General features: G+C 37.8%; 1 protein-coding gene across 2 annotated transcripts in view; it reads left to right on the forward strand.

Annotated features, from left to right (window-relative positions):
- Positions 1–15,036, forward strand: part of LOC138105805 (cadherin-12) — a 158,635-nt gene that overhangs the window by 101,775 nt on the left and 41,824 nt on the right. For both annotated transcript variants that reach the window (XM_069005891.1, XM_069005892.1), the window contains one exon: positions 5,892–6,079. In XM_069005891.1, coding sequence (XP_068861992.1) covers positions 5,892–6,079 — 188 coding nt within the window. The remainder of the gene's footprint in view (positions 1–5,891; positions 6,080–15,036) is intronic.

A 15,036-nucleotide genomic window follows, 5' to 3' on the forward strand; every position in this document is an offset into this window, starting at 1 on the left:
TAGTAGAATGGATATTAGCAGAACAATTCTTCATTGGTCATGATACACAATGAAACTGATCATGTGGGCTGGTTTTCCACATAAGCCTTCAGACTTACAGAAAGCTGCACTGTCTAACACATGAATCCATTGGCAAAGTCAGGTTTTTCACAAAAAGGGGAAGTGGTGAAGGTGGCATCTTTCATATACAACAATAACATCAGGATTAAAGCGTTACTCAGGAACTTGATTAGTTCCCCTCAGCCTGTTAAAATATGGAAACTCCATATTGTCTACAAGAAACTCTTCTCTATAAACTTGAGGAATTTCTAGAACTGAGCATTTCTTCCCCTCTTGGTAAAACTATACTACCATACAAAGATGATTTAAGATCTTCAAAGAAGATTAAGTATTATCCTTGCCTCAGTTTTGGGACTCACATCTGAGTGTGTGTGGCTCCAAACAACTGCTTCTATAATTATTTCTATATTATGTTGTTAAACAGAGTACTCTCTGTTGCAACAAGTATTCTCTATGCACAACCAGCACTCTTTGGAGGCAAAAGCTGTGGACTTGACTATCTTGAGCTTAGAAAATGAACTGGTATTCCACATTTCCTGAATGCTTGCACCAACAAGGGGTATATTAATGTCCATGGAATTATTCTCTGACATGAAATAGGGAGGTTTGTTTTTAGAAAGCTATATGACAACACCACCTTATCAGTAGAAAAAAACCCAGCAAATGTTTATATGAATATTTCAGTATTCAAAAATTGCACCACCATGATGAACATAATTTTTCCTTTAGGGAGGTGGAAGGAGGATGGCCTCAAAAACACAATCTACTAGCTCACCTCAGGGGATGATAGAGTTCTGGCTCAGGAAATCCCAGCTCTGGGGAAGCTCCATCATGTGGATTATCCTAAACTAGGGTAGTATCAAACTCAAAATAGGTTTTGTTTCTGCTCATTTTCCCTTGAAGTACTGGTGACCCTTGGACATCCACAATCTCTGCAAAATGATACATCTGTGAGATGTATCTTTCTAGGTGTGGTGTGGACTTTGGAATCCACAGAAGAGAACCAGAAAAACCAGAAGCTTTTAAGCATGGTTATGTAATGTCTAATGAGGCCATAAACCTTTAGTCAGAGCAGGGGGTTAGAGACTGGAAGCAGCCTTTCCATAACTGAAGTTTTACAAGCCCATCCCAGATCATGTGTGACCTGCATCAGACACATGGTGACAAAGCCTGGCTTTTTTCCCCCACACAAGGTCCCAGCCCTCTGCAGAGCACAGAGCCATGTCTAGGAGAGGTATGAGTTCATCTCACTGCTGTACTTAATCACATCTCCCTAGTTTTAGGAGTATATGCATCAGATGCTGCCATTTATTAGGCTGATTATCTCTAGCTGATGTAGCAGGTTTAATATATTGAGTATATGCTTATACATTTACATTATCCTTTCCTTTGCATATTGCACTGTAGTTAAAACACCAGGGAGAAAATTGAACTGTTGTCTTATGGTTCTTTCTAAATAGACAGAAATCAGTGCATTTACAGCCTGGGTCAGGATAAAAATTAAAATGCCTTGGTAATTTACAATAACAATACTATTACAATACACTATCTGTTGGGTTTGGGTTTTGTTGTTTGTTGGGTTTTTTGTTTTTGTTTTTGTTTTTTTTTTTTTTCCTGAGAAAATATTAAGGATTTAGATGAAAGAGAGATAAATTCTTTTATTTCAATATTTTTGTCTTTAAGAATCATGCTATCATGATCCACTGCAATGCAATACCTTGGCAACTGCCAGAAAGCTGAAAAAAGTGCAAAGAAAATTCAGGAGAGGATAACCTTGCACAGTACAAGTATGGTGGCAGATTAGAAAAAAAAAGTTTGAATTGCATTTACAGCTGTTTGATTGAAGGACATTATGCATTTAAGTCCTTTGATGGTAACCTGGGTTATTTCTTCATGGTCATTTTTGCTGATGAGAAATAATGATGGTTTTCATTTGCTATTCCTATCAGACCTGAAAAGGTTTTTGGTACATGGTGGTGTAAACTGCTAGTGTGGAGAATCAACCACCAAAAAAAGCTCTCTTTGTAGTAAAAAACAAACAAAAAAACACCTAACCTTTTTGTAAGTAAAAATCAAACCCCAGAACAGCTTTTGAGCCTTAAAAACTGAAACTAATCTAATCACGTCAGAGGAACTGTAAATGTGTGCTGTATTTCAGTCAATATGACTGATTACCTGTCACTTACTCCGCTCTGATTTCTTCCCACTGTGAGCTTTGGAACCATCTTTGTTTTAGAAACTCAGAGGCAGAGTGTATGAATTTTTAGCTCACCTCTGCCTCGTTTTCCTGAATGCTTTTGGGGATAAGTAATTAGCCCTGTCAGTTCTTTCAGCTTAAAATCTTCAACTGCATCATCACTCATTTATTTTTATCATCCTCATTGATGCCGCTCAAGCTGAAACAAAAAGTCCTGACCAAGCAATAGTTATTGCAAATATCACAATAGCAAAGGGGGGAGCTAGTTGTGTAGTCCAGTTTCATACTGCAGTTTGAGGAAAGTGAGGGCTTTCTTCTTTGGTACTTTCCAAGATGGGAGAAAACTTAGAAAACACATTTAAAAGAGATTTATGCAAGTAGAAGAAAGATTTTTTGTTGACAGAGGAGTTGCATCAACAAAATTTGACAGAACTGTTGGAGCAGCATGACCAGCTGCTGCATAAGTTTGTTTGAGCTGCTTGTTCCATCATTCCTGGAAGCTGAAGAGAACAAGGTTTTCAGGACCTTTGGGAGAAAAAGGTTATTACTCAGGCCTGTCTCAATATACCTGTATAGTAAATGGACGTAGTAGTGTATGCAGGAAAAATGGACAATAAAAAATGAATAATGCTGAACTGTCACAGAAAGTCCACAGCAAGAAGTAATGTCTGCTAGAAACAGAAAAATAAAAGTCTACAAAACTGTCTTTCTATCTCATTTAATATACAGCATATATTGATCATTTCAAATGTCTTGTGTACAAAGACCAAACCTGTCTGAGTTCAAGAAGCATTTGGACAACACTCTCAGACACATGGTGTGGTTCTCAGGGTGTCCTGTGCAAGGTCAGGAGTTGCAGTCAGTGATCATGATGGGTGCCTTTCAGCTCAGCATATTCTATGATTCTACTGTTTGAGGGAGGGGAGGGAGGGAATGAAGATTTCATGCTATATATTATATTCTCTTGAGTTTTTCTGTGAGCTGGCACCAATATACATTATTTGTTTTCATTTATTTTATTCTGAAAGTATGTTGTCACAGTAGAACCATTAACAGCTTCCATATGCTGTGAAGATCATATTACAGGAGGACAATGACACTGTAATTACACACTACATCTTCAGAAATCTGACTCTTGCAGGGTTGAAGATTGCTTCAGAGTTTCAAATTAATCTGGATGATCCTATCTTTATTGCTGTTGAATTTCTGGAAATGATGAAATGCCCAGTCATTGAAAATAACTGATCAAAGCCTAAACAATCAGATATTGAGTAATGTAGTCCTTCTTTGACTTCATCTAAGTTCCATATGATTTACAGCCAGGTACAATATTTTATAGGGAAATGTTTGTTTCAATGAATCTGAGTGATCTTCCGATCACTAAAAATAGACCAATTTGGAAAAGATGGAAAAATCTATCATCATATGCTTTACATTTCACATTCACTAAAACTGTGGATATAAAAAGCAATTGCTGCAGCAATAATTTCTGCTATCCGATATAAGTGCCTGCAAAAGACCTGGACATCTGGGCTAGAACTATGTTGTGAAAACTTAATACAAGATTCAAGTGTAGGCAAAGGCCTTTTCCATCTCTTTTCCGCATAACTTGTATAGCAGAGACCCAGTAATACATGTTTGTAAGTGACATTAAATAATAGGAAGATTTGTGATTGTATCATGAATAACATGTTAAAATTCTATTCTTTACTTAGAGTCACTGAAGTACAGCTAACAAATAGCTGAGACTATCTTGCCATGACACTATTTTGTGTCATAATAATCCCTTCCTGCTGTTAGAACAACACTAAGTACAGCTTCCTTTAGTATGTTCCCTTGGAAAAAAAAGTAGTGAAATGGTTGCTCAATCTTTAGTAGCTCAGACAATGGGTAATACAAAGCTCTACACAGTGATGTCCAGAAGTAAATGCTGACACAAGATGACTTTACTTATGTGGATTTTCTCTAACAAAAAAGGCAAATTTTGCCTTCTGGTGTACTTTGCATACTGATGGGCAGAGGGGGGAAGCAAACAGAAGAGATTTTTTCAGGCCCAATCAAACAGAAAATAATATAGGTACTATAGCCCAAATGACTATCTCACAAAAGAGTAAGCTTGTTCCTAATCCAGCAGTGCTAATGTCATTTTGTTCCTCACCTGAAAATACTGTAAAGCTGAAAAAGCTGACACAGCATGCATTGTAAGGAGATAACGACAGGGAACAGAGTCTGCTGTTAAATTCAGCAGCTGAATGCGAAAGTCATCTATCCTGCTGTTAGATAATATACAGCTTCTCAGAGCCTCATTTTGTGGTGTGTGACTGAACCACTGCTGGGTGGAAATCTCTGAGACATCCCCCTAATGTGCCTCCCAATAGTTACAGATGCCTGTCCTGCTACACTATTGAAAAAGAGGTGCAAATTTCCTCCTACAGGCCACATGTAGCAGAACCAAGCAGGCCATTGCTGATGTATTCTGAAGGGGCTGCTCTGTGAGAGCTGTGGAACATTGACCCTAGAAAAAAAATGGACCCAGGAAAAAAAAAAAATTATTGGGCTAATTTTGTTGAGGCACAGGATGAAGTGAATCAAACATCCTGGGCTCAAAACCAGCTCCAAAAGTTGCTGGCAGTTTTGACAGCAAAGACTGCTGCTTGAAGAAAGGCGAGCACTGCCTGCCCACTGCAAATGCTGGTCGTGGTGATGTTCACTTGCAGCAGTGCAATGTAACAACTACAGCGAGAGGTGCAGCTAAGCAGGGAATATGGGCACCTCAGGAGCAGTGAAATAAGTCAGTGCACCATGTTACAAACCCAGGCCTGCTGCTACTGCTGTTGCTAAAATCAAGGCTGTCTCTAAGTACTTTGGACTTTTAGCTCTATTAAGTATTATGTCTAGCATTTTTCAACATGCTGTTCCCCTGAATGAAACCATTTTCTCTTCACATGTCAGTAGAAATACTTATTTTAAGAGTGTGTAATTTTTTTGGTGGTTTGCTTTTATTTTTTTATTATGACTTGTAGTAAATAATCTGAAAGTAATAGTGTTCTAAGCTAAAAACTGTTTAGCTCAGAAATTTTAGTAAGAGCACCCTCTGGTGGCTCAGGTATGAACAATACTCGAGATCTTCCTTCCATAAAGAGCTGTACACGTTTATAATACTGAATTATAAAGAAATGTGTGAAAACTTTTCCCACTGAATTTTCCTTTAAACTACTATGAAATTCATAAATATATTTTCAAAAAAAAAAAAAAAACACCAAAAAAACAAACAAAAAAAACCAAAAAAAAACAAAACAAAAAAAAAAAAAAACCCAAAGAAAATAACAGGAGGAAAGTGCTTATAAACGTACTATCTATAAAGACAATTTAATTCAAAAGAGTCAATTACGTGAAAAATTAAAGATAGAAATATAGATAGATATCTCAAGATATAGAGATGATAATGGCTTTACCACTGCAAAGGAAAAAAATCTAGAAACCAGGGGAAATCAATAGGTTGTTGTTTTCATCTCCTAATTTTAATAAGATTATTTAAATATTTTTATTTTGCACAGGCTCCATGATTTTAATCAGAAATCCTGTGTTAATTACCAAGAAATCTCAAGAATGACTGTCTATCGCTTTTTCACAGGTATCTTCCATTTAAAAGTACCTGAGACCTCTCACATTGGTTCTGCTATTGGACGGATCAGAGCTGTGGACCCTGATTTTGGGAAAAATGCAGAAATTGAGTACAACATAGTTCCAGGAGATGGAGGAAACTTGTTTGACATCACAACAGATGAGTACACCCAGGAAGGAGTCATTAAACTGAAAAAGGTATGTGGCACCAATGGGTGGATGTGCCTATGACTCAAGTGAGAAACTAGGTAAGAGAGTGAAACATTGTGCAGTTTCACATCATGAGTAGCACACAATAGTAGTGCTACATAAGTAGTTTATATCTCTATTTTAATCCACAGTTGTGATCTTCTTTTTAAATGCATTGGAGTTTAGTCTTTCGTTTCACATACAATCAGGTATGGTGTTTCATAGATAGTGTCATGGTGAAGAAGTAATTCTTATCCCATCTAGAAAGTGAAATTTATCTTTTATGGGAAGTTTTCTACTTAAAGCCATATAAGAACCCATTTCAGTTGAGAGCATGGAGTGAAAAAGCTGTATTTCATGTTGTATATAATTTATTTCATTTTGACTTATAAACAGTTTATTTTGAAAATTTTGACTTTGTGTTTGCTATTTGAATATTGAATCTGTTGTACAGTACTATGATGGACAGTTTTATTTAGGGTAGAAGAGTATCAAATGGTTGCAGACACTCATGTCCTACTTCCAGTCCTGTGACAGTGTCCCAAACAGCTGATTATCAGATACTTAGGAAACACACTTCATCTCAGCTGTTCATGTTGCTTTAGTGCTCTAGAATAAATTGAAGATTACTGAATTTATGAATTTCAAAGATGGAAAGGACACATTTCATTTAGAATTTAGTGACTAAAGCACTCAGTAGGAAGAATCCAAAACAGGGAGTGTCACATTTTAACCAGTTGTTATTTTTTGAGCCTAGGCCTTTACATATACACCAATGATCAACCTGTTCAGTAGAAAGAAGTCTGAACCACCAGCATGTTTTGGAAGGCACAGTTATGTTTTATAGACAGCTCAGGCTTGAAGGTGTAAATTTTGTAAAAAACCAAACTATTAGCTGAACATTTCACAAGAGTCTGGGAAGGAAAGAGTTCTGGACATGTATATTAAGAAAAGCTTTAGGAAAAGTGAAGCTTTAATTCTAACAAAATTTAGAATGTAGGTACTTAACTTCCCTCAGCTCTGACCATAGATCTATATTTTCACTATATTCATTCCCATAATGGAAGTCCTGGCTTCAACCTCCTGACCTGGCAAATAGTAAATTATTCATGGATGCATTAAAGGACAAGATGACATCAAGTCACTGACTCTTCTGCCAGTTTTAATGAAATAAAACGGGAGCCACCATGTTCCTGTTGTCCACAGGGACGGCACAAAGAACAACATGGAATTCAAGTCCAGGATAAATGGAATTATTTAATTAATTATCACCTCATTTATGCAACTTCGTTTGCAATAGAGAAATTACATTATTGGGTCCTTGACCATCCACCTCCCCAATTGATTTGCTGAATGCTACAATGCTTATTTCAAAATATTTCCTTCAGTGTGGAAAACAAGACTACTCATAACAAGTCTGCACCTGTGAGATAAAGTCTTGGTTTACAAAAGACTCTGCACTGTTTACAGCTAGCTTGCATGAGAAAGGAGACTCTCACAAGCAGCTGTAAAAAGCAGGAAAATTTCTCTGCTAACCTTTTCAGCATCTACACCACCATACTCACAGGAAGTAATTTGTCAATGAGACACAAAATCTTTGACCTCTTCACAGCCTGCTTCTTTTCTGACTAGAATTTGAGTGTACTGTTTCCTTCTAATGGGAATTTATAGACTTTGTTTCATTTTTAAAAACCCTTCTGATCACCTTTTTCCCCTCTATGCAGATGACTCAAAAATGGGTCCATCTGGAGCTGTCAGGCTGAGTAGCTGCATATGCCTCCATATGCACTGCCAGTTGGAAACTGCAATGAGTGGGAACCATTAAAAAAATATAATATTTGATCATCGAGAGCAGGTTTTTGATATAATTCAGTTCTCCTTGCATTAGTCCTAAGCCTCATCTGTTCTGCTTGTTTTTGTACACAACAATAGAATTTTCCATACTTGTGGTTAAGTGTGTATATTTCCCACCGCTGGTTGTCCAGGTTGGCAGTGATGATGTTGATGAGAAGGGTGCCAGGGGAATTAAAGAGGACTTCAAGGCTCTCAGTCAATTGGTTCATGGGACAGAAATGCAGGCAGCGTTCATTTCAATTCCTTCTGTAGCAGAGACAAATGATAAAAGAAACAGGAAAAGCCATGTTATCAATAAGTGGCTTAAGAGCAGGTGGAGCACAATTTTGGTTTTTTTGGTCATGGGGAAACTTTTATGGCACCAGGCCTTCTAGAGTCAAATGGGCTCCATCTATCTAACAAGGGCAAAAGGATTCTAGCCCATGAGTTGGCAGGGCGGATTGAGAGGGCTTTAAACTAGGTTCAAAGGGGGAAGGGGATGAAACCAGGCTCTCCAGAGATGAGCCTAAGGGTTGTAAATCAGAGTCAGGGGTGAAATCAGCCCAGCTTAAGTGCATGTACACTAATGCACCCAGCATGGACCACAAACAAGAGGAGCTGGAAGCCATGGTACAGCAGCAGAGCTATGATGTAGTTGCCATCACAGAAATGTGGTGGGATGACTCACATGACTGGAGTGCTGCAGTGGATGGCTACAGGCTCTTCAGAAGGGACAGGTGAGGAAGGAGAGGTGGTGGGGTGGCTCTGTACATTGGGGAGTGGTTTGAGGGAGCTCAAGGATAATGAAAATAAGGTTGAGTGCCTATGGATAAGAACCAGAGGGAAGGCCATCAAGGCAGACATCTTGGTGGCAGTCTGTTATAGACCTCCCAAGCAGGATGAAGAGGTGAATATATTATTCTATAAGCAGCTGGAGGATGTTTCAAATCACCAACCAGGGGTGGGGCTCCACTAGCCCTTCTGTTTACAAACAGAGAAGTGTTGGTGGGAGATGTGGTGGTCAGAAGCTGTGTGAGGTACAGTGACCATGAAATAATAGAGTTTTCAATGTTTGATGAAACAAGGAGGGCCATCAACAAAACTTCTACACTGAATTTCTGGAAGGCAAACATCAGCCTATTCAGGATGCTGATCAGAGAGTACCTTGGGAAAGAGCCCTTGAAAACAAAGGGGTCCAGGAAGGATAGACATACTTCAAGACAGAAATCTTGAAGAATCAGAAGCAGGTTGCCCCTCTGTGCCTAAAGATGAGATAGCAGGAAAAACAACTGACCTGTGTGGGCAGGGAGTTTTTGAAGGAACTAAGGGGAAAAAACAGGGTATACCATCTTTGGAAAAATGGGTAGGCAATTCAGGAAAAGTTTGAGGTCGTCATTAGGGCATGCAGAAAGAAAATTAAAGAGGTGAAAAAAAAAAAAAAAAAAAAAAAGACCACTTCTATATTCAGATACTTTAGAGTTGGTCATTGTATTTAAGTTTTTCCAGCAACAAGATAGGGCATAATCTGAACTAGGGAACTTTTACAACAGTAGAACTTTGATCAGTGTTGCCTAATGTAAATGATAGGCCTCTGTCACTGAACATGGGGGAAAAACTGTAAACCTAACACCTTTTAATCTTCATAATAGTGAGAGGGGACAGTGAGAGAATGTGAAGATCAAGAAATACCAGTTTTGTTCTATGCAGGAGTGTGGAAAGAAGATAAACCAAACACACAGGGCCTCCAACAAAGAATGCCTTTATACTGACCCTACACTTTGTCTTTCACAAAACTTTTCTCAGGGAAAAGATCACTTTCACAAAATTTTAAATCATCCAAGTGTTTTAAGACATTTTGGAATCATCCAAAATCCATCCACTTAGGCTGTTTGCTAGATCCTGGGTTAAACAAGAGCAATCCAGATTCTTAAAGACGTTGTTCACTCAGTTGTCTTTTTATATCTTCTACACTTGTAGTAATATAAATGTGTTTTCATGGGTTGTAGTTTTCAGATTTACAGAAGTGCTGGACACTCACAATTCTATAGACACCTATTAAAATGCATGCTACTTGTACAGTAGAAGCCTACAAGAGCACTATTCATTTGCCTGCAGAGAAGCAATTTTATGCTGTGAGATGTTCAAAACACTGATTTGACCTTGTAGGATTATGCAAATATTTATGTACGTATTGAAGTATTTTTTTAAATGAAAGTGGCTGAATGAATAGGACCTACATGTTAAATTAAGAATTATAAATAATAAACAGAAAAAGCAACTAATAAAAAGTGCTATATGCTTTAAAAACAGGTTTATGCTTTCTTCTCTATTATAACATATTCTGGTGCTGTAAGTGCTGCAGCAATTCAGTGCCGAGCCATTTCAAAACCATTTATAAAATTTGCTTTTATTTTCCCTGAAAAACTTCTTGCAGCCAGAAACTGTCCATCACTACATAGATGCTCTTTTGGTCTGCTGTTATGAAGAACAACATTGAGGGATTTCTATAACAAAATTGATAAAAATGAAGCCCTCCTGGCCTACCTTTATTTTTGGTGGAAAATACATTTGATGAGAAAAAAATTGCACAGTCTAAACTGTTCCTTCTAGCACACTAAGTGTGTTGACAGATGCAAAAGGCCATTCTCTGCTTCTGGGATGCTAAATGGTAAGAACAGCTACAGCTGGACAAGTTGCAGACCTTAAATCATCTGTTTTGTTTGCTCATTTATTTTTGTGCTACAATCCAATATAAGTCTGATTACTACTACTCTTGTGCTAATTACAGATATTAAAAATGAAATACCTTTTCTTATATTCTGCTAAATAAATCATCCAAATGCCATGTAGCACCACTGTGTGGTTAGTACTGTAATAACTTTTTTTTTTTTCTCTCAAAATAAAAAATAAAGGAAAACAGTATCCCTAAAAAAAGAGGCAAAACCCGGCTTAAGGATAGTGCTGCATACAGTTCTCTGTAAGAGTCAAAATATTCCTATGTTAGGAATAGAATTATAATTCCCTCCTTTGTCTGGTGCTGTTTAACACAGTGTTTTGTGCATTTGATATTTATATAGTATCTTCTATCCTACCTAAATCTTCAGGAAACTACAGTGGGTGTAAGCTATAAGAAACACAGTGACAGAAGGAGCCATCTCCTTCATACCAGAGCACAGTGGCCTAACATGTGCCAGTCCCAGGCAAGCGACCGATTTGGAAATCTTTAATGACCAGGCAAACCAGTAAAGGAAGATAGAACATTCCAACCATCCCTGAGAAGTTGGCACTAAATTTATTAAACCAAGGATGAGTTTATACAATAAACCCATTTTGTGCAGAAGCCTTTTAATTGGCTCACCATGTGCTAATCCAGAAACTGAGTAGGGTTCAAGCACTGAACTTGTTCTGCGTGAAGACATCACTTTACTAAATTGTGCAGTGTTTAATTAAAACCTTGGAAAACAACTGTTTCTTGGCTTCACCTGGTATGATCCTACACTGCTCCACTATACTGGGTGAACTTCTCCATATGGTCCAGTGGAAGCTTGGGGGACAACCACATCTTGTTTTTTGTACCTTGTGCACCACTACTAAAACTAACTGGTCAGATGACAAAGCTGTGGCCATGACACCCCATTATGTCATAGCACTGCACAATGAGAAACAGTAACCTTAGTGATGATAAAATAGCAGAAACTGGGCGGACAATGAACAGCACCAATATCTGCAGGCAGGTTTTAGGACTGTGTTCTTCTTTTTAACCTCAGGAACCACATTTTAGAAGCCTTTAAGTGCAGTCAGCAAGTAGTGCTTTTATTGGTGGTTAAGCTCGGTTGTCTTGCCCGTGGGACAGCCCATGTAGCTGTGGGACATTGCTGTAAGAGCCATCTGAGAACACCTGTACCACACGAGAGTAAGGCAGACTTTCAACATCCTTCAGTGCAAACTGCATTAAAGCTACTACTTGCTTTACTACCAAAACTGTACAGACTGCTCATCACACCCCACCCCACCCCTTCTTTCTCCAAAGGCAGGGAATTTGCTCTGCAAGTATGAGCACAGGGACTGTCTGCCTGTGATCATTACTCATGAGTTTGTGGGAGTAGTGGATGTGCATTTTGAGGAGGAAGAGCTGGCAATATTAAGTCCTTTGGTACAGGCAGAAGGTGGTGAGCTGTGTGCAGATACAATCACAAAGAACAACAGGAAAAGTAAGGGAAACGTTCAGTCTTTGTTTGTGGATACAGCTGTTTGGTTCGTTTTTTTCCTGGAACAGGGAAAAGCACCTTCATAAATGGGTGAGATGCTTGAGAGCAGCAAACCCCTGACACTGGTCATCTTCTCATCTTCTCCAGATACAAAATATACATATATTTTTCCCACTTCCCATCAAATTTTGAAATACTCACAATAGATCTCATTCTTTTCTCTGCATTCTCAAACTCTAATTAATGAATGCTCCTCGTTGATCTAGAGCTGACTTTAGTGAACCTGCTCTGTAGTACCAGTTATTTCCTTTTGTTATTTAAAATACAGTGCAGAAGTGCATTTACTGAAACATAACTGCATGCTATGTTTCAGTACAGAAACTGAGTCAATGCACAGAAAATTATCTTATGCCAAAATTTCACAGAATGCAAAGATGCTCAACCCATTTGAAGGGGAAATATTGCCAGCTTTTGAGACCAGCACAGGTGACCCAGAGTTATTCTGCAATTGCACGATACTAGTATGAAGTCAAACGTAAGTTAATATGCACTTCCTCTCAACCCAGTCCTACTATCCATAACTATCTATGTGTCCTGGGACTTAAAATCTCATCCCAAAATATGGCTTTTCCATCACTGTAGGTGAAAGCCTCTGTAAGAAACAATACTCTCATGTTTATTATGTGTGGATAAAAAGGAGAAATTTCTGGAGTTTTCAGTCCTGCTTCTTTGTGAAGCAGAACAAACTGACAGGGTAGTTCTTTTTCCACCCTTGTTGTGATTATAATCAGAATTCATTACATTTTTCAGACCTTTTTTTTCTTTCAGTTCTTTAAATCTCTTTCTCTCTTTCCCTCTATCTAACATACAATTTTAGCTATAGGTGCATCTATATAACAGCATTTCTTAACTTGTGCCTTGAATGTGGAAAACAGAAATATTTCAAAATATGTTTATTTCTAATACAAAGCTGATTTTGTCCTCTCCTAGTCCATTCATGGTACTTACAGAGTTGCAAGTTAAAGTGATTTGTCAGTATGTGTTTGATTTGGGGATGTGTAGAATGGCTTTGCTGTGCACAGGTGTGAATACGCTGATAGCACTTTACTAGGCAAATATATAGAACAGCTTGTAAGCTCAACATTGGAAAAAGCAGATGAGGACAAGTTGAGGGGGCCAAATACATCTATTCTGTCACTGGTACTTAGAATATCAATTAGAAATACTCCAATTATTGAAAGTTCACAGTTAATAAGGCATTGCCTTAATATTACCAGAAATGCTGTTAACTGCAGGAAAAAAACCCAAAACCCTCCTGCAAAATAAAAGCCTTATTCAAACTTACCTTCTGCATGTAGTTATGTTTATAGAAGAAATAAACATTTCTCTTTATTATTTAAAAAAAATAATAGATCTGTGAAATCATTCCATTAAAATCTGATTAATTGAAAGACATTTCAAGAATATTATAGGGTTGATTAGGGTTTTTTTGTATGATTCGAACATTCTACTGTGTTTGTATCCTTAGCAGCATTCCAGATTAGAAATGAAAATGGGACTGAACACTCTCAGACATTTATTATGTACCAGCAAAACACAGTGGTGGGGTTTTTTTTGTTGTTTGTTGGGTTTTTTGGTTTTAATACAGCTAGAATACTGTGTGGACCACTGATTTCCTTGACAGATTTGAATGATATCTACTGAAAAAAGGAAATATAATAAAATGGTTTTTTAACGTGTTTTAAAACAAGGTTTTGCCTGAGAGCTATGCAGACACTCAATTCTACTGTTTTCAGGCAAATTTTGGACAATCCAAATGCCAAAATTTGAAACTGTCAGTGCTATCTATATGGCCCAACTGTTCAAATCTGGAAAAAACAGAACTGATCAGGAGATTGTAGCATGAGCTCCCCATGCACACAAGACATTAAAACCATACTCTTGTTACATGATATATGTTGTACAATTTTTTTTTTCTGTTTCAAATTAAGTCTTAGGTTTACCACTTGCAACATTTCCCATCTCTCCATACATTTCAGTTGCTGTTTAACCTCACTTAGACTGAAGACTTTCTGCTATTTTGTGGGAGTCTGTCACTGATTTCTTTCCCTCATGATGGCTCATCACTTTCAGCCTGTCTCTTCTTATTTTGACTGCCATCCGTGCTTTACACTGGCTGAATATTGTTTAACCCCTAACTATATTTATCATCAGACCCATAAAGGGACAGAAGGAAAGGATGAGTGGCTCTGAGGTTACAGGGGAAAAATATTATCCCTTCTTGGGATCACGCTTTCTTTTCAAAAATATACTTTAGTATTTCCCCATAATGCTGGGAAATAGAGAAGTAAAGCTTCCTGGGTACCTGTGCAGTGAAATATGCCAGTCTGAACATACCAATAGCCAGAATTGTTTGAAATCTTATTGCTTTCTGTTCCCCTTGCATCATGAAATGTGGTGACTGGGCACTGGCCATGCACCATGATCTGGTATAACTGCCTTGAAGAGTAATTTGGTGAAAGACAGCCTGCAAGGACTGCATGAATTGTGGCTCTTTCCATTAATACATCTCTCTGCAAACATACTGATGTATTACAGGAGCCAATCTGGACAGTTTTAATGCAGTTTTGGTGGTATGAAAGATACATACATGGTATTACCCAGAATTACTACCTATGTGGGAGCTTAGATTTCTTGCTTTCCCTGTCTTAATCATTTATCTCTAGCTTAACCCCGAATTTTTCTCCTCCAGACTAAGTCTTTAAACTTCAGATTTCTCCCCTCATTATATTTTTTGAAAGAGTGTTAACAATTTATATAAATACCTGGAGAAGAGTTGGGGGGCTACTTTTCTGGGTAAAATTGTTTTGGCAATGAGTAACAGTGCACACGAGTAGTATAGCAAATGAAAACACAGTGTGGCAG

Source organism: Aphelocoma coerulescens, chromosome 2 (genome assembly GCF_041296385.1).
Source record: "Aphelocoma coerulescens isolate FSJ_1873_10779 chromosome 2, UR_Acoe_1.0, whole genome shotgun sequence".
NCBI lineage: Eukaryota > Metazoa > Chordata > Aves > Passeriformes > Corvidae > Aphelocoma > Aphelocoma coerulescens.